Source organism: Anoplopoma fimbria, chromosome 9 (genome assembly GCF_027596085.1).
Source record: "Anoplopoma fimbria isolate UVic2021 breed Golden Eagle Sablefish chromosome 9, Afim_UVic_2022, whole genome shotgun sequence".
Taxonomy (NCBI): Eukaryota; Metazoa; Chordata; class Actinopteri; order Perciformes; family Anoplopomatidae; genus Anoplopoma; species Anoplopoma fimbria.
The window spans coordinates 26,410,441-26,434,868 of record NC_072457.1 but is presented as its reverse complement, the minus strand read 5'-3'; the positions used below and the strand labels follow the sequence as shown (position 1 = coordinate 26,434,868).

At 39.2% G+C, this 24,428-nt stretch overlaps 2 protein-coding genes across 2 annotated transcripts; both read left to right on the top strand.

Moving 5' to 3' along the window:
- Positions 1 to 469: 469 nt before the first annotated feature.
- On the top strand, positions 470 to 17,850 carry LOC129095872 (complement C3-like). The gene is made up of 43 exons (XM_054604467.1): positions 470 to 578; positions 1,570 to 1,765; positions 1,933 to 2,095; positions 2,315 to 2,409; positions 2,695 to 2,783; positions 3,579 to 3,661; positions 3,763 to 3,850; positions 4,046 to 4,148; positions 4,354 to 4,474; positions 4,675 to 4,790; positions 5,532 to 5,678; positions 5,965 to 6,064; positions 6,180 to 6,274; positions 6,376 to 6,567; positions 6,739 to 6,894; positions 7,153 to 7,282; positions 7,994 to 8,062; positions 8,476 to 8,673; positions 8,771 to 8,891; positions 9,006 to 9,094; positions 9,212 to 9,351; positions 9,685 to 9,897; positions 10,111 to 10,174; positions 10,279 to 10,368; positions 10,563 to 10,769; positions 11,081 to 11,156; positions 11,294 to 11,453; positions 11,582 to 11,677; positions 12,176 to 12,326; positions 12,933 to 13,018; positions 13,401 to 13,478; positions 13,579 to 13,734; positions 13,964 to 14,026; positions 14,189 to 14,270; positions 14,386 to 14,434; positions 14,577 to 14,677; positions 14,900 to 14,979; positions 15,067 to 15,169; positions 15,318 to 15,407; positions 16,467 to 16,559; positions 16,678 to 16,761; positions 17,204 to 17,348; positions 17,584 to 17,850. Exons 1-43 carry the CDS (start codon positions 502 to 504, stop codon positions 17,723 to 17,725), a joined length of 4,977 nt encoding a protein of 1,658 aa, XP_054460442.1. The 5' UTR covers positions 470 to 501; the 3' UTR covers positions 17,726 to 17,850.
- A 1,496-nt stretch (positions 17,851 to 19,346) lies between these two features.
- asf1bb (anti-silencing function 1Bb histone chaperone) lies at positions 19,347 to 24,235 on the top strand. Its single transcript, XM_054604683.1, has 4 exons — positions 19,347 to 19,665; positions 20,734 to 20,849; positions 21,066 to 21,242; positions 23,105 to 24,235. The coding sequence occupies exons 1-4, from the start codon at positions 19,557 to 19,559 to the stop codon at positions 23,300 to 23,302; spliced, it is 600 nt and encodes a 199-aa protein (XP_054460658.1). The 5' UTR covers positions 19,347 to 19,556; the 3' UTR covers positions 23,303 to 24,235.
- Positions 24,236 to 24,428: the final 193 nt, after the last annotated feature.

Below are 24,428 nucleotides of genomic sequence, written 5' to 3'. Positions count from 1 at the left end.
CTGCCAGACATTTTGCCCAGAAATTACTCAACACGACTTTCACCCGAGTATTTGTCTGTGTGCATGTTCAATATGGTTGTTTTTGTGTAAGAATGCTGGTTTATCAGGTCCAGAACAAGAATTAGAAAACTCAAAATGTCAAGAATTAGAAAAGAAAAGTAGCAACCAAAGGTGTCACATTAGAAAACATGTGAAGCTGTTTTGCTTTAATGTTGCAGTCAACTGTTTATTCCTCTTGTTAGTCAAACATGTAAACCCTCATTGATTTTCTACTGTTTATCTTTTTCTTCAGAGCAGAAATAATGTTTATCCAAACTCAACAGTTTCTCAACTGCTGCTGGGAAATAACGTTAATGATAATGTGTGTTTGTGTCCATACATGTGTACAGAAAAACTTGGTGAGGTGAAGAGGAGGTGATGGAGGAGGGTGGAGGGAGGATAAAAGGAGGGTGCTGCACAGCGACCGTCTCTATTGACTGCAGATCAGAATCAGTCAGGAGGATGAGTAGGACTCTGCTGTGGCTGGTGGCCTCTGTGGCCTTGGTCTCCCTGACTTCTGTAGCTGAAGGAGCTCCATTGTAAGTAGACCTACCTTTCCTTTACACACTGCCCTCTGGACTCAAATTAATACAACCAAAACAGAGATAAAGTTTGTTCGTTTGTTCATATTCCTGATATTCACATTATTACTGTTTGAAATAAAATGGGAGCAACAATGATATCTGCATTTAAATTAAATTTTTAAAAGTGTATGTACAAATATTAGATTGACTTGTGTCTTACTTAATGAGGAGCTGCAGTCCAGTTTGCTGTTTGTGTCACAAGGTAATGTGGACTTTCAAATAAGGGCAAGTCTGTTGGCCCTGAAGTTGGCTCAGAGTTTGCAGAACAATTCCTTATGCCAGACAGAGCAAAAGTCTAAAGCCATGATGAAATGTTCTGTTGGTCCACTGCTGGATCTTCATCAGAGTAATCAATAGATCACCAATTGTGGGTGAAGTCCATGCAGTCATGATCCTCATCTGGGCAAATAGATTTGTTTATCTTGTTGATTTGGGTGAATTGAAACTTTAACTCACAGCCTCTAAAGAAGTGCTTCTCATCCTGAGGCTTTGGAACCAAGATAAACCTGAGGAGTAAGGAGATGAAAAACATTTCTGTTACACAAAACCATGTTTGTTTTTTCTGACTTCTTTCCTTTTCTTCTTGTGAAATAATGAAAAGATTCCCCTCATAAAAGACAGAAAAATCTCACTGCTCTCAGTTAAAACCTGTGTTGAGGGGTTACAAGCTGGGGGTCGTACACATGAAAGGTTGGGAACCACTTCTCCGACAGATCCAATCTCAAAACCTCTGGACAAATAGTCAAACCTCTAATTGTGTTTAAACGGTGTCAACCTTCCTTTATTATCTCCACCAGACGTAAGCATGTGTGAGGTCATGCGTTCGGTCCTGTGAGCGTGCATGCATGTCTGTACATCCTTAACAGAATGTGGATTTACAACACAATGACTACATAATATTATTATGATATAATCGATATCTTCCCCTCTCTCCGCTGCTCTGCAGGAAGGTGTTGTCTGCCCCCAACTTGCTGCGTGTAGGAACAGCAGAAAATATCTTTGTTGAGTGTCAAGACTGCTCTGGAGCAGACATCAATGTGAACATCAACGTGATGAACCATCCAACCAAAACCAAAAAGCTGGCAACCATATCTGTGACGCTTAACAATGAAAATCAATTTCAGCAGCTTGGGAAAATAACGGTAAATGAAATACTGTCACTGTATATGTAATAATCTGTCACTGTTACTTGGCTTCATTTTCTAACATGGTCACAAATAATCTATAAATGAATCCTGAAATGTACGTGATTTAGGCAACCCCACAATGCTACTGGTGCCCTACTTGTGTCTCTTCATACTGGTTTCAGATCCCTGCTGGAGACTTCAGTAAGGATGCCAGCATGAAGCAGTATGTGTACCTGCAAGCTGAGTTTCCTGACCGACTGCTGGAGAAAGTGGTCTTAGTGTCCTTTCAGTCCGGGTACATCTTCATACAGACTGATAAGACCCTCTACACCCCCAACAGCAAAGGTGAGTTCAAATCTACAAAAGAGCAAAAACACACCTACTTCTGTAACAATGTCTTCAAGTAGCTTTTTTTCCCAGATTTAATGATTCAACTGTAAATTACAGTGAAGTTAATGAACCTTTCTTTTCAAACAATATGTTAAACAGTCACATGACCCAAAATAGATACACTGTCCTTCAACCCTCAGCAGCAGAATTAACCTCTTTCTCTCTCTATGTCAGTTCATTACAGGATGTTTGCAGTGACGCCTCGTATGGAGCCGGTAGAGAGGAATGCTGACATCCAAACTGATGCTTCTATTTCCATCGAGATTGTGGTATTGTGATTTATCTAAAGAAAATAACTGAATGTGATATAATTTGAACAGCTGTAACTGAAATAAATGCACATCTTCCACAAGTGGTGGAGTTGCGCATTAAAGAAAGCCTTTTCCTTCAGTGGGAGACAAACGCATATTAGAAATAGTGTCAAAGTGTCAATATCATACAGTCTATGGTCAAAATATACGTTAACCAGGATGGTGGATTGAATGCAAAAGACATACATAAAATATGGCATGGATTTACTGTTTGAAAATTGTTTGGTTTTTGTTTGTTTTTAGACCCCTGAAAACATCATTTTACCACTTGATCCAGTATCTTTGGAAGCAGGGATGCACTCTGGAGATTTCCAACTTGCTGAAATTGTCAGGTTAGTAAGTTATGAAAATAACATTTTTCACATTGTATTTTCATACATTATGTTGTTAAGTGGTGTTTTTAACCAGGCAAGGCAAACAGCTCAGATAAACTAGACCTGCTAAAAGGTAAACTAACTTAGCTAACAGAGTAGCAGCAACTGCCATCTTTGCTTTTAAATAGAAAATCTAGTGCTACTCTGGAAATCATGTATATTAAAGCCGCCTTTAAATTTCTCATTACACAGAATGTAATAAAGCAAGAAGCATGGGGTTATTAAGATTTGAAGGTTGTTTCCACTGATAGACCCAAGAGTGTTTATAATCTTATTTAACTCTCCAACAAAATGTTAAACTATTCTTTTAAACTGTAGCTCAGTTTATCTTTTAAAGGCTAAATATAAATTGTCAATGGTCAGAAATACATTTAATCCCTATAAAGTAAAATTGATCAGCCTAAAAAGGCATAAAATACAAGTACTGCACCCTTTCTATATAATGCAAAGCCAACCTGAAAACTAAAAACCTTTTCTTGTAAACGTCAGGACAGTAGTATAAATGTCAAGTTATGTGCAGCAGCTCTTTTGTGTAGGGTATAAATATATATACTTATCATAACGCAAACAAAGTCTGTCCCTGTGTTACTTTCAGTCTCTAAATGATTATTTTAATGTTGTGTGTGTGTGTGTGTGTGTGTGTGTGTGTGTGTGTGTGTGTGTGTGTGTGTGTGTGTGTGTGTGTGTGTGTGTGTGTGTGTGTGTGTGTGTGTGTGTGTGTGTGTGTGTGTGTGTGTGTGTGTGTGTGTGTAGTCCTGGACTGTGGAAGGTGGTGACAAAGTTCCAAAGCAACCCACAGCAGAGCTATTCTGCAGAGTTCGAGGTCAAAGAATACGGTGGGTGCTTCATTACCTGCACTTCAATTTAAAACCTATATAAACATTCACTATTTTTTTAACCTGATTAGCAAAACAATCAAATGTTTTCCATATTGCAGTGCTGCCCAGTTTTGAGGTCAAACTGACACCTAGGAGTTCCTTCTTCTACGTGGACAGTGAAGAGCTCACCGTCAACATCAGAGCTGTGTATGTGAAGGTTTTTGTTTTGTGGCTTGAGAGACCAGGTTTGACTGGTAGATTGATACAGGAGGACAAATAAAGGGAGTTATTAAGAGGTTGTGTTGGGGCTTTTGTTTTTTGTCTTATTTGTGTTTGTTTATTTTTGGATTTTTTCTTTTGCCTCATTGTGGGTTTTAATGTGTCCCTGTCTTGTGGCTTTAGGTATCTGTTTGGTCAAGAGGTGGATGGGACCGCCTATGTGGTATTTGGGGTTATGCAAGATGGTCAAAAGAAAAGCTTCCCGAGCTCTCTTCAGAGAGTGCAGGTGAGAACATTCTTACACTTTTGCCGTATTTTTTCATGTTTTCAAGACTCTTAAACATGAAAAGTATCTAGAAATGTCATTGCCATTATTTCAGCTAAATTGTGACATGTCTTTCTACAGATATTATTTATTTAGGATGTTAGAATCAAACCAGGCTGTTTAATGACTGTACCACTAAACTCTATTTTATATTATGTCCCATTAGATCGACAGAGGTATTGGAGAGGTCACACTGAAGAGAGAACACATCACAAATTCTTACCCGAACATCGATGAACTGGAGGGGACCTCCATATTTGTGGCCGTCAGTGTGCTGACGGACAGCGGTAAGATAGAGAAACTGTTTATTTGTGCCTTTTCAGTGTGTTTGATCAAAGTAACTACCAGCTAACTACCACGATTATAAGTGTCTGATTATCCCCAAACAAGAACAAGGGAATATAGAAAACAAAGATATCAAGATACATTTTTACTCTTTTAATCAGTTTGTGTGTGAATGTGTTTGTGTTTCTTCATCAACACACAGGTAGTGAAATGGTGGAGGCAGAGTTGAGAAACATCCAGATAGTCAAATCACCTTACACCATCCACTTCAGGAAAACACCCAAATACTTCAAACCAGGAATGTCCTTCGATGTTGCGGTAAAGTACTTATTTGCATTTACATGAACTGACAGCATATGTTTGTCTTATGGCTTGGGACTTCTGGGCTACATACAAAAAATGTATTTCAGTTTGATGGATGAATTCATGGAGGGGTTTAGATGGAGAAATTAAGCAAAGAACAGATACAAATGAGTTCAAGAAGATTTATGGAACATTATTTTTTTAAAGGTTTAGGGTTGAGGAAAGGGCCTTGTCTCTGACAGGACTGTGACGCTTGTTGTCGTTGTTATTGTTTTTTACATTAAGATGATTATTTATGTGTATATATGTTAAATATTAAGTTCATTATTTAAGTTATAGAAAGGGGTAAGCCTATTCCTTTCCAGACATATAATATGAATTTATTTGTGTTAAATTTTCTTATTATTTGTTACATGTTCGGAATAAAATCAAATTGATGAATTTCTATTTAAATAAATAAAAAATTCACTGTCAGAAAGCATAGCGGGCAGTATATCGTAAATGTGCTAGTCACATGCTGCATAATGCTGTCTTCGAAACTGTTATTGATTAGATCAGTGTTTTGTCATGGATTTATGTAATGATGTTAAGGCAGATTTTGACAAACAGAAAAAATAAATTTGTCGATCAACAGTTAGGGTCACCATAAACATAGTCATGATACTTATCTAATAACATGAGTTTGACCTTTAAAAAGCTGTGTTCCTATGAGGCAGTTAGTTGTTTTTCTGATTGTACAGCAGTTTCTATCAACAGGTTGAAGTTACGAATCCTGACGACAGTCCGGCACAAGGCTTGAGAGTGGTGGTGGATCCAGGCGATGTGGAGGGCTTCACCGCACCCAATGGCCTGGCAAGGCTTACCATCAATACAGAGGCAGGGAACGGAAGACTGCAAATCACTGTGAGTCTCTGACATCTTTAACCCTTTTTTTAAAAATCAGTTTTCGTTGGCAAATATTTTTGACGTTTGAGGTGAAATAAAGCAGAGCATCTTCCCACCATTGTTCATCTGTTCGCACATTAACTGAACAGTATGTGAATGGGGAACTTCATCTTGTCAGTGTAAAATCTTCTCACTCTATTCTATTGAGCAGCTAAGATAGGTTGAGATAGGAGAGACTTGGCACTCTTCAAATATTATTTATATCTGTGTGTGTATGCCTTCCTTTGTGTGTCTTTAATTTCAGGCAAGGACCAAGGATCCTGTTATCAGCGATGAAAGACAAGCATCGGCCACCATGGTAGCTCTCCCATATACAACAAAAAGCAATAACTACATCCACATAGGTGAGGGGCGTCCTGAAATAACATCAGATGATACAAAAGAGGAGGTAGCAGTGGAAAAGTGTGCACCACGTACTCCACCTTTTGGGGGTTTTATCTCAATATGTCACATTTGCAGGTGTGGATACAGCTGAGCTGGAAATAGGAGACAACCTGAAAATCAACCTCAACCTCAACCGGCAGGAAAGGCATGACACTGACATCACATACCTGGTGAGAGATATTTTACACCTGTGCATGTGTGCACATATATTACTCCTGTAGACTATACACTCCTGTCTGAGAAGTGCTGATGTTCAAACCTGCGTCCCTAGATCTTGAGCAGAGGTCAGATGGTGACCAGTGGCCGTTTCAAGACAAAAGGTCAATTTCTGATTTCCCTGAACGTTCCCATTAACAAAGAAATGCTGCCATCGTTCCGCATCATAGCCTACTACCACACAAACGGCAATGAAGTGGTGTCAGACTCTGTTTGGGTGGACGTCAAGGACTCCTGCATGGGCTCGGTGAGACACGCAACACTGATGTGGTAGAATTCAAGTGGGCCAACAAAAAAAACACACACACAAGCTGACAAAGTTATTTGTCATTTCTCAGACATATTTTTTATGAATGAAACTGTTTTAGCAAATTACAGAACTGCATGTCTCAATCATTGACCTCCCGTTCACATTCAGCTGAGGCTTGAATCATCAAGACCCAATCCGTCCTATGAGCCCCGCAGGATGTTTGGTCTGAAGGTCACAGGAGATCCAGAGGCCACGGTGGGACTGGTGGCCGTTGACAAAGGCGTCTACGTCCTAAACAACAAGCACCGTCTCACCCAGAAAAAGGCAATTTCTTTATTTCACATTTATCTCTGGAAAAGGGGTTTAATTAAAAAAGCCATGTATAAAGAAAATGACACATGTTAGCTTTCAAGTTTGTTAAATTCAAATAATGATATCCTGCAGCAAATACATTGCATGAGTTCGTGTGTACATATGAGATCTGACATGTGAGTTTATGATTTGTTTGTTTAACTTGCATACTGTAACCTTATGTCTTGTTTTTTGTATTTGTGTGTGTGGGAATGACCTCGACCTGCTCAGGTATGGGACATCGTAGAGAAGCACGACACAGGCTGCACACCAGGTGGAGGGAAGGACAGTATGAGTGTGTTTTACGATGCTGGGCTGCTGTTTGAGTCCAGCACGGCTTCTGGGACTCCCTACAGACAAGGTGACACTACTTTACTCTCCCCCTCCCTGAACATACAACCCCCTCTTTAGGTTTATACATTGTATCAATGGGCACATAGTCCTTTATTCATCGCCATAATTCCAGTGTTTTTTTAGGAGTAAGCATCTAGTGGACAGTAGAAGAACAGCACCTGAAAACTGAAATTACATTATATTTCTTGCTCACCTTTTTCAGTATTTTGACATGTCAATAGTTTTTCAGAGTCCCAGTTTCTTAAATCAGTTGTGGCTGTGTTATTTTTTAATTATTTAAAGGTGCGAGCGACATAAATAAAGAGCCAGAATCTAAACTGATATCTTAAACTCTGGGCAAATAAAACCAAAACTATCTGCCAAATACTACCTGACTTAAATTAGATGACATGTTTTTGGTTGAACTGAAGCTTTGAGGTATTTCCATTTGAACTATTGTGTAGCTACATAAGGGAATCATGGTCCCTCCCTTCTGTTAGGGGTTTTAGAAAATGTGCCTTAAGCATTTTATTATAACAAAGCCTTTACACAATGTTTTAACCTTTTGACAAATGGATGTGCTATTGTAGATCCAATTTTCTCACAGCCTCATCCTGTCCATGTGTCCAACCAGATTAATGACCTCACTCTGAATTGAATAGTTTCACATCAATTATAGTAAGCACAAATCAAGTCTAGGTCAAACCTTTTAAAGATAAAATCTTTCTTGTGTTTCCAGAATTGAAATGTCCGGCCCCGAGCAGGAGGAAACGAGCCGTTACTATCATGGAGGTCACAACCAGCTTATGTAAGAACCAAAGCTCTAAACTACCCAATAAACAAATATTCATTAGTCATCTTCAGTCACTCGGGTTTTACAATGTTTGTCATTGGACATCTTGTCCCGTCGACATCCACAGTTCTCGTCTTTGCCATGCTATATATTAGTAGACAGATAAAAGTGAGCTGAAACTCTTTTTATTTCATACTTTATTGAGTTTATTTGTTAAAATGGCCTCCCTTCTTGTCAGTTTTTTACCCTCCTTGTCCCATTTTAATTATTTGATTTTTCTTCTTCAAATCAAAGATCTAATTTATGAGGGCATATTTATTAAAGAAGCACAACTAATATTTCTAATTTGCCTTTCCAGTTCCCAATTCTTCTTGGTGGTCTGTATCTTCTCACTTCTGTCTCTCCTCCACAACCCTCTTTCTTCCCAGTGAGTCAATATAAAGAACAGCTGCAGCGTGACTGTTGTTTGGATGCCATGAGGGAAACCCTCCTCTCATACACATGTGAGAGGCGCAGCGAGTACATCAGTGACGGTGAAGCTTGTGTCACGGCGTTCCTGCACTGCTGCAAGGAGATGGAAACCCAGCGAGCTGACAGGAAGGAGGATAGCCTCCGACTGGCTCGCAGTAAGAGACGGGCACATGGGGATGGGTTGAAGCTCTGAGTGGCTACTATTCATGGTCATAAAGAATAAAAATAGTAACTTTATCAATGACACTTCAGGTGAGGAGGATGACAACAGTTACATGGACAGCAATGAAATTGTTTCTCGCACCAAGTTCCCTGAGAGTTGGCTGTGGTCCGACATCAAACTACCTGCTTGTCCTCCACAAACACCTAACTGGTGAGTCAACTGAAATATGCACACGCAAAATATACTGATTACTTCACTCTGACACCACTATGATTTCAAGCTACCCTTTAGCTCTCAGCGTGTTAACACTTTTCTTTGTTTCAGTGACACGACAACGTTCACGAAGAATGTTCCTTTGCAAGACTCGATCACAACCTGGCAGTTCACTGGAATTAGCCTGTCAAAAACTCACGGTGAGGATTCAGTGACTTCAATCTTTTAACCTCTCCAATCCCTCACACATTTCTGTCTCTGCCTTTTTTCTCATTCATCACTTTTTTCCCCTTTTTTTCATCCCTCTCATCTTAAAGGAATCTGTGTTGGCGAGCCATTAGAGGTAATCGTCCTGAAGGAATTCTTCATTGATCTTAAGCTGCCGTACTCTGCTGTCCGTGGAGAGCAGCTGGAAGTTAAGGCCATCCTCCACAACTACAGCCCCGATGAAGCCACCGTAAGTCTGAGTTCCTCTGCTCTGGTGTTTCATGCCACAGCCAATGTGACCAAGATATATTTCTCTAAGCCATTTCAAACAAAAGTGCAAAAACAACGGTAAATATTGGACCGACATACAAAGAGTGGCAAAATCTTTGATTTTGGTTGGTCCCATGGGTAACAATAAAAAGTATTAAAAAAATTAAATTTAGGGATGCATCATTGGTAGGTGACCTAAAAATAAAACTGACTTTTACTATTATTCCCATTATCCACTCAATGGGGGTCTTCATCTTTGATCATCAGCTGCACACACTTCATTCTCTTTCTCCATCTTTGCCCTGTTTTCAAGGTGCGCGTGGATCTGATCGAGGAAGAGCATGTGTGCAGTTCAGCCTCTAAACGTGGGAAGTATCGTCAGGAGGTCAAAATTGGGCCTCAAACTACACGATCTGTGCCATTCATTATTATTCCCATGAAAGAAGGACAACTCCGCATTGAGGTCAAAGCAGCTGTGAGAGATTCGTCGCTCAATGATGGAATCATGAAGATGCTGCGGGTGGTGGTGAGAGAAACAGCAATCTCCCATGTTAAAGTCAGCATAGGGAAACACACTTTATCAGAGGCTTAACCTTGATGCATATGTGTACTCTATCAGCCTTTTCAAAATGAAGAGAACATTTTAACAAGCAAGCCATATTGTTTTTTGTTATACACCAGCAGACTACTAAAACATAGTTTTGAGTTGTAATGTTTGTCCTAACTGTTGTTTTTCCAGCCTGCAGGTGTACTCGTCAAATCTCCTCAGATTATAATTCTAAACCCCTCTAATAATGGTCAAGGTGAGCTTACCCATAAACGGATACATTATATAGTAATTTGGTGATATTGTGTTTTTATCACTTGCAAATTGATCCTCCAACTTGCCCACTGTTTTCCCCTTCAGACGGTAAACAAGAGGAAATTCTCAACAGTGGAATTCCTAAGAAAGATTTGGTTCCAGACACACCTACTAGCACACAGATCTCTGTGACAGGTGAGATGTAATGTTATATTTGGGTACGTTATGTTATATAGTGCCTGTAAAATGAACTGGTGTTGATTGGCATTGTTCTTAGTGAGAAATGATCACCTCACTGGATGTGGGTGACCTTTGCATGTTTCTTTAGATGTTTCTTTGTGTTGATTTGTAACATTTAGTTTCTTTTCTGTTTCTGTGTGTTTCTGCAGGGAGAGAACAAGTTTCTACACTGGTGGAGAACGCCGTTAGTGGAAACTCTATGGGTAGTCTGATCAAACAGCCCGGGGGCTGTGGAGAGCAGAACATGATAGTCATGACCCTACCGGTCATTGCAGCAACGTATTTGGACAAAACTAACCAGTGGGAAACTGTGGGTTTTCAGAAACGTGATGAAGCCCTCACACACATCAAGACCGGTAGGTATTGGCACAGATACCAGGAGTCTTATTGATGCTCCCATGTGTGGGATTTTTAAGTTTCTGACGTTGCATAACTGGTATAAATAAATCGAAAACAGTATGGCAGAAAGCAGTGCATGCTTTCCCTGCCCCACAGACCCACGCTAGAGACAATTAGTATTAATGGTCTGAATGCAATACACAGACTATATAAGTTGAACTACGAACAGAAACGTATGCCAGCAGAATCATTTAAAAGATGCAATTATCACAGGAGGAAAATGTACCAGGACTCCTCAAACTGGTTGTGCGTTCTTGTTTGTGTCCAGGCTACCGGAACCAGCTCGCTTTCCGTAAAGGTGATGGGTCTTTTGCTGTTCATCCCAAATACACAAGTAGCACCTGGTGAGGTTTTCAAATATCGAAGAAGTCATACGTACGAATGTTTCCACGTCCTCCTTTTACTTCAAATTCTCTCTCTGTGATGATGGTGTATTTCATGTGCAAATAAAAGAAACTAAACGTCTCCTCTCCTCTCTAAGGCTGACAGCCTATGTTGCCAAGGTGTTCGCCATGGCCAACAGTCTGGTGGCGGTGCAGAACAATGACATCTGTGAAGCTATTAAGTTTCTGATTCTCAAAACACAGAAACCTGATGGCGAGTTTACAGAAGTTGGAATATTGATCCACGGAGAGATGAATGTGCGTGAACTGATTCAATTATCATAAATTCTTCATCAAATTGCTACAAAATAACAAGATGGAAACAATTCCATGTTGCTGGCTAAAACCTTCCATAAATCAACATGTTTGTGTCCGTACATGTGTAGGGTGATGTTCGCGGCGCAGATTCAGATGCCTCCATGACGGCCTTCTGCCTCATTGCCATGCAGGAGTCACGCACACTATGTGCCGCCACTGTTAATGTGAGTACCTCATCTCTATACGATGCTTTTTCTTTTCATTTCACTGCTTTTATTTCTTAATTTTTCAGGTTTGAGATTAGTGATGGACGAAACAACGCTTTCTGATGATGTAGCAGCTCACCCTTTGCAAAGTCCCGCCTCTCATGCAGTTTTGAATAATAATAATATCCTTTTTAAGGGCTCTTCAGATTTCTCTTTGCAGATTTGGTCAACTGTAATTGAGTAAATAATACCAAATGCAATGTAGAGCTAGTTAGTCTTTGCATTATAAGTATGGTAAGGAAACATTTTCAATCAGACTTTTTTTCGTTCTAATATACATACATACATGATTGTATATATAGCTCATAAGACACAGGAGAGGGTGAGAGGGTGGACAGCTAATGTCCCAGGATCAAATGTTACAGAATTGTATATTTAAAATGGATGGATTACTGTTATCCTACTGTTCTCTTCTCATTCTCCTTTCTCCTACCTGTCTTTTCTTTTTTCATCCAGAGTCTGCCAGGGAGTATAGACAAAGCAGTGGCCTATCTGGAAAGGCGTCTGCCCAGCCTAGTCAACCCATATGCTGTTGCCATGACGTCATATGCCCTGGCCAATGAAGACAAACTGAACCGGGAGATCCTCTACAAGTTTGTTTCCCCAGGTGTGGTCACACAGCAATATTCTTAAACTAATATTCTGATGCAGAGTCTATGTAATAGTGTTTAGGTCACATCTACTAATAATTACTATAATAAGTTTATTAGAGCCCGACCAACAAAATGGTATGGTCGATATTATTGGATTATTTTTGTTCAGTGCAAAAATTGCGAAGATATGTTTTAGATGATTTAGAAACAGTCTCTTCTTTACATAGATTGTCCATCTGAATTGACAAGGTTAGAGTATATAAAGTGTCCTGCTCAGTACATCTATTGGGAATTATTTTTGAATTACAAATTAAAGCGATCTTTAACGGAAATGCTTGTTTGCACTGAGTGTTAAACCAAATATTAGATTTTTTAATATCTCCAATATCAATAATCTGTATTGGAGATTAAAAAACACAGTTTTCATACTGGACTCTTATAGAAAGAAAGTAAGATGAGTTAAAATGTTTGAAATTTAGGATATTTTACTTTCTTCTTTTTTATTTTATTTCTATAACATTAAACGTTTTAAAATGAGGGATTGGGGAATTATCAGTGAATAAAGCTTGTTCCATGTGCAGCATTGTAATAAAAAAGCTGTTTGTGTGCGTCTTCCTCAGAGTTTACCCACTGGCAGACACCTAGAGGACACGTTTACACTCTGGAGGCCACAGCTTATGCTCTTCTTGCTCTGGTCAAGGCCAAGGTGAGCATCTCCCTCTCGTGTGGGATCACCAGGATGTCATGCTACAAAAACCATACAGCTCAGTCATCATCCATGTTGCCTCACTTAAAAGGTGCAGGGTTTAGAAACAAGTCAGTGAAGTCTCAGTAATGTCAGTGCCTTGAAATGTTGGTTTCAAGTTTCAAGTAGCAGCAGTTTGGTTGTGCCATAACAGGAAAAACTGATTCAGAAGCTCTCTGGTAGTCTTGGAAACTTTGGAAACTGACAGGTTACAATCTTAAATATAATTGTACCAGAATCAGGACATCTCTCTATTTTCACTAAATTATTACTGATTACTATTTTTCAATGCGTATGCAACCACAGGAAATGTCAACCGTTTGTTTGCCTTCTGTTAATAAAGCTCTTTGAAGATGCCGCACCTGTTGTGAGATGGTTCAACAAGCAGCAGAAGGTGGGCGGAGGCTATGGATCAACTCAGGTAACACAGACCCCTCCCCCAACATCTCGATACCTAAATCCTAGGTTTAATTTGAACTTGTTATTTCTAAGGCTTGTTTTCTCACCTTTTTTGTCTCTAGGCTACCATAATAGTGTACCAGGCAATATCAGAGTACTGGACCAATGCTAAAGAACCAGAGTATGATCTGAATGTGGACATCCTGTTGCCGGGCAGGTCAAGACCTGACAAGTACAACTTCAACAAGGCCAACCACTACGCCACCAGAACATCTAAAGTGAGAAGACACACAAACATACTCTGTGGCTCGTACATATAATCACGCCCCTAGGTTTCTTCTGCTGATCCCTGACTGTGTGTGTGTGTGTGTGTGTGTGTGTGTGTGTGTGTGTGTGTGTGTGTGTGTGTGTGTGTGTGTGTGTGTGTGTGTGTGTGTGTGTGTGTGTGTGTGTGTGTGTGTGTGTGTGTGTGTCTGTGTGTGTGTGTGTGTTCATATTTCCACACAGATTAATGATATTAACCAGAATGTGAAGGTGACAGCCACCGGCTCAGGAGAAGCAACGTTGACAGTAAGCACAATATGTTTTCATATCCTGAGTTTTATCATCTGTTGATTGTTGAATTGTCCTATTTGAATCTCAGATGAGACCAAACATTTTTAACTCTTTATTTTCAAGACCCATTTCTATTAGTTTATCACATTGAACGAGGCACTTTTATCCATGTGACAGATGGTGTCGCTGTATTACGCTCTGCCTAAAGAAAAGGAGAGTGACTGTCAGAAGTTTAACATGTCTGTGCAGCTCATCCCAGGTAATGTGGTGCACTCCCTCTCTTTCTGTTTATTTGTTGTCTTTACATCAGTTTGTTTCTGCCAAGATCCCGACCTCATGAAAAACGAAATACTCAATCTCTTTTTCTCCTGCAGAGAAAATGGATGAGGAAGAGAAGATATACAAGCTGAAAATAGATGTTTTGTGAGTACAATAAAGATGTCATACTGACCAGAGTTGCAGTAACATGGCTATACATAAAACATTTTCTAACATAATAAACATAATTCTTTCCCTCCATCTCCTTTATGCCGTTATTTCATTATTCTGTCTATCCTTGGTGCAGGTATAAGGACAAGGAAACCGATGCATCCATGTCAATCTTGGATATTGGCTTGCTAACTGGCTTCACTGTTAACACAAATGACCTGGACCTAGTAAGAACTGACGGATGCATGTATACCCACATACAGTTCACAAGTTGTGTTTATAAGGAGAAACAAGTATTTATTTATGGTTATTAAAGCTGTCTGACAATGTGTGTGTGTGTGTGTGTGTGTGTGTGTGTGTGTGTGTGTGTGTGTGTGTGTGTGTGTGTGTGTGTGTGTGTGTGTGTGTGTGTGTGTGTGTGTGTGTGTGTGTGTGTGTGTGTGTGTGTTGAACAACAAAGACGTGCTCGCACCATTGCGAAATATGAGATGAACAAAGTCCTGTCCGAAAGAGGTTCACTCATCATCTACCTGGACAAGGTAAGACATCACTGTTTCCTGCCTTTTATCATTTTTCTCTCCGTGTCATCCTTTGTTTGTTTATCTCCATCTTACCTTTGTCCACAGGTTTCTCACACACGACCTGATGAGATCACTTTTAGGGTCCATCAGACGATGAAAGTGGGCGTCCTTCAACCAGCTACTGTGTCTGTCTATGAATACTATGACCGTGAGTCTCAGTCACTTAGAAACATATGATGCTTCCATGTACTTTGCTGCCAATAGATGTCAGAGTAGACAACACTGTGGATAAGCAGTCGATGACGTACTGCAGCTGCCACAGAGTCCTTTTCTAATATCTTTCTTTTCCATTTCAGAAAAACATTGTGTGAAATTCTACCATCCAGAGAGGAAAGCTGGACAACTAATGCGGCTCTGTAGAAATGAAGAATGCACATGTGCTGAAGGTAAACAGGATGATGTAAAACTACTCTCTCTGTTTTAGACACACACACAACACACACACACACAGAATGTTGCATGTTGGGAGTTGGGCATTGGCTTCTATAATGGTCCTGGTGGGGGCGACTCCACTGAGTTGCATTCTTAGTCATTCGATCGGATAATGCCATGATAAAATCTTATGTGCAATAAGTTTGACTAAAATTAAAAAAATATTGTTTTTTGCTGGACTATAAAAAATAGCTGACATATTTAAGAGAGAAGACATTTTTGACTTAAAGTTGACTAAAATTAAATGACATTTCATCCACTTAAACTAGACAAAAACATTTAGCGTTGTCGAAGGTGATTAAAACAAATAAGCATTTTCATCTTAAGACTAAGACAAATGCTGCATTCAGATACAATCAGGCAGACGGAAGACGACAAACCGGATATCATTTTAGTGGACGAGAGCAGGAGAGTTAAATTAGGTGAGGCCACCAGAGAATACCGTCACGGTAACGGCAGACATCATTGCCGTCCAAACATAAAACATTTAAACTTTTTGACATCATTTTCAAGTGAATTTACAATCAGATGTTTTGTAGCTCCCTCACGGAAGGACAAAGTTCTTTAAGTTTTCAATAGGATATGAAGAGAAAGCTGCATTTTATAGCTACATGAATTTTTAGACATTAAGAACTTTTATTTAATATATTTTTCCATCGCCATGGCAACATATTGCGTCTGACTGTTGGTTTGTTTTCCAGTGCCGTCTAGATTGCGTCTGTGTGCGTCTACAGTCTGACTGATTCCATGTGAATGCTTAATAAAACTAAATATAAAAATAGCTTCCAAAATTAACACTGGTTTACAGTAAATCACCAGATTGTTACATAATCATTAGAACTTTTGTCAGAGGCAACAAGCACCTGTAGGATCAGACCTCAGTCTAGCTGAATAATTACTTAAATTGTGATTTAGGTACAGCTTCACCCATCAATTCTTCCTCTCACATCCACATGTGCTTATTTTATAAGGTCATCAGTCATGTTTTTACTTTGTGCATTGTGTGTTTCCAGAGAACTGCAGTATGCAGAAGAAGGACAAAGTCACCAACGATCAGCGCACAGCTAAGGTCTGTGAGACTGAGGTGAACAATAAAATAGATTTTGGTAAGTGAGCGTGACTGCTTTTATACAGCACTTTTATACAAAAGAATGTGTGTTGGTGTGAGAAAGAGATTAGCAAGTAAGCAACTCTGTTAACAATCTGCAACTTGTCTGTCCTCAGTGTACAAAGTGAGACTGGAAGAGTTTACAGAAGATTTGTCCACAGATGTTTACACAGTGCGGGTATTGGAAGTCATCAAAGAAGGTGGGTATTTTCTCATTTTTTAATTTTGTATTCATTTCTGTCAATAGTTCCCCCCAATTACTTCACACTGGCCCTTTATAGCGGGGAATTGTCATTTTTACAATTCATTTTTCGATTAAACAGAGTATATTAGAGTTGCTAGTAGATGGATTTTGTTACCTTTGTACAGAGCCAGGCTAATGTTTCCAGTCTTTAATGCTAAACTAAGTTAGCCAGCAGTCGTCTGCACATTTTCTGTAAAGTCATGAGAGTGGTATCAATGGAGGTATCTATCTAAATAACTGCAAGAACTCGAATAAGCGTATGGCCAACTATTTCATGAAACATGCTTCCACTGTGGCGATGGTAATATGTGAGAATACATCACTAATGTGTTGTATTGCACCTTTAGCAATGCATTCAATCCTTACCTTTTCTATGTTCTCTTATATTTTAATTACAGGAAACTCCGACGTGGGTCCTCTGAATAAACTGCGCATATTCCTCAGTCCTCCGCACTGCAGGGAGCCTTTAGATCTGATAACAGGCAATACCTACCTTATCATGGGCGCATCCAAAGATATTCACAGAGATGACCAAGACCAGTCGTAAGTTTGTTCTTTGTGTGAATGTGTGTGGTGTGTGTGTTTAAATGTTTCACTGCTTTCTATTACTAAATCAAGTGAGCCTTTCTTGTACTCTTGTTAATGTGTAACTGTTGCTATTGACAGAGGGATTAAATGTACATAAGGAGGGAGGAGGCTTTGTCATGTTACGTTCCAGCATGTTACAGTTAACTGGTCACATAAAGAAGCAATGCCTTTTTCTTTTTGCTCTCCTCAGGTATCAGTATATACTCGGACAGAGAACCTGGATTGAGTATTGGCCCACAGATGCAGAGTGTCAAATTGATGAACACAGACCTACCTGTTTGGGCATGGAGGAGATGGTCCAGCAGTACCAACTCTTTGGATGTCAGCAGTAGTGAAACTGAAGGAAATAAAGTGTTCTTTTTAATTGTTTTAATGTTTTTATGTAAAACTTTCCCTGCTATGGGTTATAAGGGCCGACAATATTTCACTGTATTGATTAAAATCTAATTGTCTTAAACTTATCTGTGTCTTCTTTACAGATTAAAGTGATTACTGTTAAATTGTTTAAGGTAAATGTTGATAATTCAACTTGAAGTAGAAGTTTAATAAAGTTTGATGAGCGAGCTCAGTGGGGGTGATGCATAGAAAGTTGACCAATTAATTATTATTATAATTATTTTTATTACAATTATTGAGAACTGCAGCTGTAATAAAGCTTATATTTAGATCACAATGTCATCAATTATCCCTGTCCAACAGAACTGTTGTGTACAAATGGATATGACAATAATAATCAATGAACAGATGTAGTCCAACTCATACACAAAGGATATCCAACTGTTCAATTATCCAAGAAAAAACCTTAACTCATCTTAGAGTGCAAAATTACTTTTTGGCAGCAAGGACATTATTTTTATACAGCATACACGAATGGGATGAATCTGGCATTGTTACAAACTGTCTCTTGTTCTCTCTCTTTCACTACACACACAGGCCTGCACAACCAGCTTTGCCTTATTTTACTATATCTCTGTCTTCCAATTACTATTTGCATTTGCTGATTTAGCCATAATCCCTTGTTTTTAACTAGGTGGTGTTGGTTTTGTAGTGACCAAAAAACGCCTGTTTAAAAGTCAACATTTTGGAAAATGCACTTATCTGCTTCATGCATAATGTCAGATTGATAGCAGTCTCACACGCTAAGTATGTAGCTAGAACCGGATGGCCGGCTCAGTAAAAAAGGTGAAAGTAAATGGAAAGCTTAGCTATTGATTAAAGAAATCAAATCTTGTTTATTTAATCCATACACAAAAAGAACTGTAAATGGTGATTTACATCCTGTAATTTAGGCATACTTTTTAACTTTGAAAAGAGCCTGGTTAACTTTAGTAAATCGTTAAAAAAGAAAGAAGCAAGTGCCATTCAGGAGCTGTAAAGTGCTATCAAATAGGTTCAGTACTACTAGGATGAAATGCTTTTAGTTGTGTCCTCCTTATAGCTATGCAATACTGTAAATGTGAAAGTCAGTGTTACCCTGTGTTGATTCAAACAAATAATTTTTATCTCATGGTCTGTAATTATATACAGACTTTTATTTAATATAGCTACTTGTCATCACTGTCTGTTTCCTCTATAATGAAGTTGAACACAGACTTTCAACGAGGGGTAGGAGCTTAAGACTCAGAATATACTGTATGACAATTAATATATTAACCAATCACTGAAAAGATTACTGCAGCAGCAGTGAACGGGGCTTTCAGGTCATTGTAAAACCACTGACAAATTAAGACATTACCTGGATTCAACCTCTTGAATAAGTTGGCTGTCCAGTTTATTTGTATTTTCTAGCCTGAGTAACTGAACTAAATATAACATTAGACACTAATCCACGCCTCAAACTGCACAGACGCATTTGAGCTATGCATTTTGATCTGTTGTTTAACTAAATGAACACTTGGGGGCAGCAGCGCGTAGCTGGATGTCAGAAATAAAGACGGCGAAGAAGAAGAAGAAGAAGAAGAAGAAGAAGAAGAAGAAGAAGAAGAAGAAGAAGAAAAGGATCAAACTTTAACTGGCAGTCCTGAAGGCAGACAACGTCAACGCGTGGGAGTCAGCCAACCCGGGAACACAGCGAGAGTAGACAGAGCAGAGTGACTCGTTAAACTGTGTTCACTTAAGAGAAGAGTAGATCAGTTCGTCCAGGTCGCCTCAGAAGAAACCACAATGGCCAAGGTGCAAGTGTTAAATGTTGCTGTGCTGGACAACCCGAGCCCATTTGGAAATCCCTTTCAGTTTGAAATAACATTTGAATGCATGGAGGATTTGCCGGAAGGTGGGTGTAGTTTTCAGCTCACGTTAACGTGTAACACCAGCTATATTATTCTGTGTTGTATGTTAGCTATTGAGTACTAGCTGCCTCTCTTTGCGCGTTCTGCTTCAGTGGTAACTTATACTTTGCGGGTAGATGGGGTGAATGTAAATAATGAATAAGCATGCTGTGCTACTCGACGATATACCAATACATTAGCTGTCTTTGGGGCTAAATAGTGATATTTCATTTGACAAGTTGTTTATGGACAGCGCCCCGCCTCCTGCCTGCACTGATTGGTTCGTTGACGTTCTACGGAGTTTTGTCCGTGATGCTGATTGGTTGATCACATTACGTTACTGTAGCAACGGACCAGCTTAACGAGTTGCCGCGAACCTCGACAAGCAGACAACAGGGAAGCAGTAGCATGTACACACTGGGGTTACAAACCAGTTAACCTTTGGTGTCATTAACTGTGGAGCTGTATACCAATACAAATATGTTATGTTGTCCTATTTAACTAAATAAAGTTTAGTGCATTGTTGAAGTGAAAAGAACAGATTTGTATTTGTGATAGTCTTTCAAAGCAAAAAAAAATAATCACTGTGCATACAATCAGTATCAACTCATGAAACAATATAAGTCCATTATTTTTAATGTTTATATTTGGCCATCAGTGGAATTGGAATTGTTATCTCTTTGTCTCTTGATATGACATGAAATTATAACAAAATGGGATCTGCTTGCATTTCTAACATTTCACTAAGACAGGTTGTGGGAACTGTTTTGTTCTTGCAATTGAACAAATGAAAATGTGTATTTGATTTTTAATCAGCCAGTACAAGTAGGGAAATAGAAGATATCAACATAAGCGTACAGGTATCAGCTGATGATGTTGTTCTGTTGTAGATCATTTAAAAACAAATCAGAGTGTTTTAAAATGTCTTATGCTTTTCAGGTATGTATACAAAGCTGCAAGTGTCTCGAGATGAAGCTAGTGCACAGTAATCAACATCAGTACTGTGTGTAACTCATATTCCTTACAAACAGAAATATATGGTAAGTCTCTCTGTTGTGTGTATGTGTTATCAGATCTGGAGTGGAAGATCATCTATGTGGGTTCAGCAGAGAGCGAGGAATACGATCAGGTTCTGGACTCTGTTCTAGTCGGCCCGGTACCGGCTGGCAGACACATGTTTGTGTTTCAGGTCAGTAAGCTGTGGTCACATGTTACCGCTAATCTCATACAGCTAGAACATAGAAGCAATTGAATACTAGGACTGAAAATCAAAGAAACCTGGGTAAATCTATTTGATATCCCTAGTTTGGTCCTTCATTCAGCTCTGTGCTGCTTTAATAACATGATTACTGTGGTTTACTTTGATCTGATTTCTTCATCGTCGTGTTCCTGTCTTCCCCCTCAGGCTGATGCTCCTAACACAGGGCTGATTCCAGAGAGTGACGCTGTAGGAGTGACCGTAGTCCTTATAACCTGCACCTACCGTGGACAGGAGTTCATCCGCATTGGTTACTATGTCAACAATGAATACACAGACCCTGAACTACGGGAAAACCCACCCCTCAAACCAGACTACGCTCAGGTAACCTACACACACACTCAGAGATGACAATCACTGATTTCTGACATGAGTAGTAGCATAATAATGATACATTTATTTGTATAGTGCTTCTTTTTCTTTCTTTTTTTCTTTTAATGTATAGTTTAAGGCTGTCCTCGACCAAATACATTTTTTGTCAAATAAAACACTGACAATTTTGTCAACTAATCGATACGTTTATTTTATTGACAGCTCTGTAACAAATCAAACAAAATCTACACTTTAAATATTGTGTTTACCAGATATGTGTTCAGAAGTTGAAAATAAGTCATTCAGCATCTAAAAAAAAAAAAAAAAAAGACTAATTTTCTCAATAAATCTGATTATTTGACGAATGAACTGAGAGGGAGCAGCCTTACAATAGTGCCTTTGGGTTATTTTTTTGTTTGTCTTTTTTCATTTATTTCATTTTTAGAAATTACTGCAATGCCTTAGCAACAGATATCTTAAAGGTATGGTACAGCTCTTGGGCGATGCTTGTGAAGTGCTAAGGGTCTGTTGAAACATGCAGGGTTTTCCACTGCCCTCTGGTGATCTAAAATTGAATTTACAGGCAGCAGTAGCATTAAGAAAGAAATATAACATGAGCTGTAAATATGAATAAATCTTTTTATTTTTTCCAACCGGTCACCACCAGGCCATCAACCGTTCATTGCCAATAAATCTATGCAGATGTTTCTGTTCCCCCGACACCTTTAGTTTCAGCTGGGAGATGTGTTTGACTAGTTTGATAGTTTGATAAACAAATAAACTCGCAAGATGTCAGGACTGGAAATATTTAATATTCTTACACCTATTTTTTCCTTCTTAATCATAAAACATACAATAATGTCTATACGCCTTCTAAATTCTAGTTTTGCTTTCTACACGGACTAACTGGCTTAATTGCAATGTTAACTCATCGTAAAACACATTTCATACAAACTCAACACTAAATAGAACGCACCCAAACCGTCTTGATCGGTATTTCCGCTGTTCAAACAGTCAACAACTCTGGTTTAGTCACTCTCTCTCTTTGCGCACTGAGCAACGCATCACACTTATTCATCACTCCAATTTTGAATTGGCAAAATAAAAAAATTGGCCGAAATTAAAACCCAACCAATAGCTGATATATATGTTCAATTCCCCAAGTCTAACACCTTTTATACACGAAGACATTTTCATGGGCAATCTGCACCATTTTGGGAAATTTAAAAGATTTGACGGATGTTTGATTAATCACAAGAATAATATATAATTGATAATAAAAAATAATAAAAAATTGCAGCTTTGTTCGAAACTTCAGGGAGAGATACTTATTTAGCTTCTAATCTAGACCTTGAAACTCCAGTATCATGTCCCAGCTTTTTAGAAAGCCTGATTAAAGGATCCCTGTATGACATACCAGCTGGATTAATATACGCCAGTGCAACAGTAGCTAACTCAAAACTGGCCACGACTCGCTAGTGTAGGCTCTCTGTACGATCTATACTGTACATGGAAAAGGTGCCTTTTTTTTTTTTTATCCACACATTTTTTTTTTAAATGGTTGTATCATGTCTTCTGAAGCCATTCTGAAGAACATTAAAATCTGAGAAACTAATTCATGGGATGCTATCAAGGTTCTCAGTTTGAGGGACTTAATTTTCTCTTCTGGAAAGCCTAAATCCCAAACAGAAGGGATGGAGTTTGACAGATGAGGGTGTTTACCAGGCATTGAGGGCCTAATCAAAATATGCTGTTTAGCTCCATTAAGGAAAGGTTTTTATAAAACTTGTCCCACATTCAGGTCTAAACGCCAGGACATCTCCACCACAAACAGGAAATCTGACTTTTCACCAATGTTGCTTTTATTCTCTCAGCTCCTGAGGAATATTTTGGCCTCCAACCCCCGTGTCACCCGCTTCCATATCAACTGGGAGGGCTCGGCCGACAAGATGGAGGACAGCGAGAACGTCGACCCGTCCCCCAACATCAGCGGCATGCTCCCTCCATCCTGCATACCAGGAAAGATGCCACCTCTTGGGCTGATGCCGGACAACTCCATGGACTGCATGTAAAAATCATCAGATTAAGAAAATGGACAAGAGGTTGTTCTCATCTCTATACTCTCTCACATTGCAAACTCACATTTGGACAAGAAGGCCATGGATGTTTCTACGTTAACGGGCAGCATGGATATGGCAGCAAGGACATTATTTTTATACAGCATACACGAATGGGATGAATCTGGCATTGTTACAAACTGTTTGTCTCTTGTTCTTTCTCTTTCACTACACACACAGGCCTGCACAACCAGCTTTGCCTTATTTTACTATATCTCTGTCTTAGACAATGTCAAAGCTGAGCCAGAGGATGTTTTGAGTCCTCGGGGTGGGGCCGTTTTAAGACCGCCAAATCCTCACAGCCCAAGTCATACTCATACACTGACGTTCAGATGTGTTTGGTACCCGCACTGTGCTGTTCATTGTGTCCTCTTAAGCACTGATATGGGCAGTGCTCCGTATGTAGCACTAGCTGCTTATAATAAAGCATTTCATTGTTGTGAAAGTTTGTCTTATGTAAATGTGTAGCATCTGGAGTAGGAGTCTGTGTAAAAAAATATAAATAATAATAATAATTAAAAAATCTTGGCTTATGCTGAATACAAGCTTGTGTTTGCTAGTTATCCAGATAACTCTGTAAACCTGCCTCTTCAAACAGGTCCCAGTTCAGTTATTGTTCTTTAAAAATGTGACATAAAACGTCCGTCTCTAATGATGCACAAAACATGTAGGTGAAGGAGAAATGGATTCTGGATTGCAGTTAAGATGGTTTAGGCTAACTGTAAATAATGTTTTCTCAGCGCTTATAATGTCTTTGAGATGAGAAGGCATATTTTCATTTTGTACTTATTACATAGTATATATTCTCTGCCTCAGTATTTGTAACAATGGGGGTTGTGATGGGCTTAATAAAGTTTGTTTGTGGACATAGTGCTACTCTCTGGTAATCGCCACATCTTAATCACACAGCTGCTTTCCACCTTGGCTAGTGAGGAAGGGAGCACACTAGAACGACTGCATTGGTGTGTGTGTTGGCCTTCTCTTTCCCCTCCCCTCCCCTGGCTCCTTTCTTTTTTCCAATTTCATTCATAAAATGCAGCAGCCTCTCTCTGACATTTTCACTCCAGCCTCATGTTGCTTG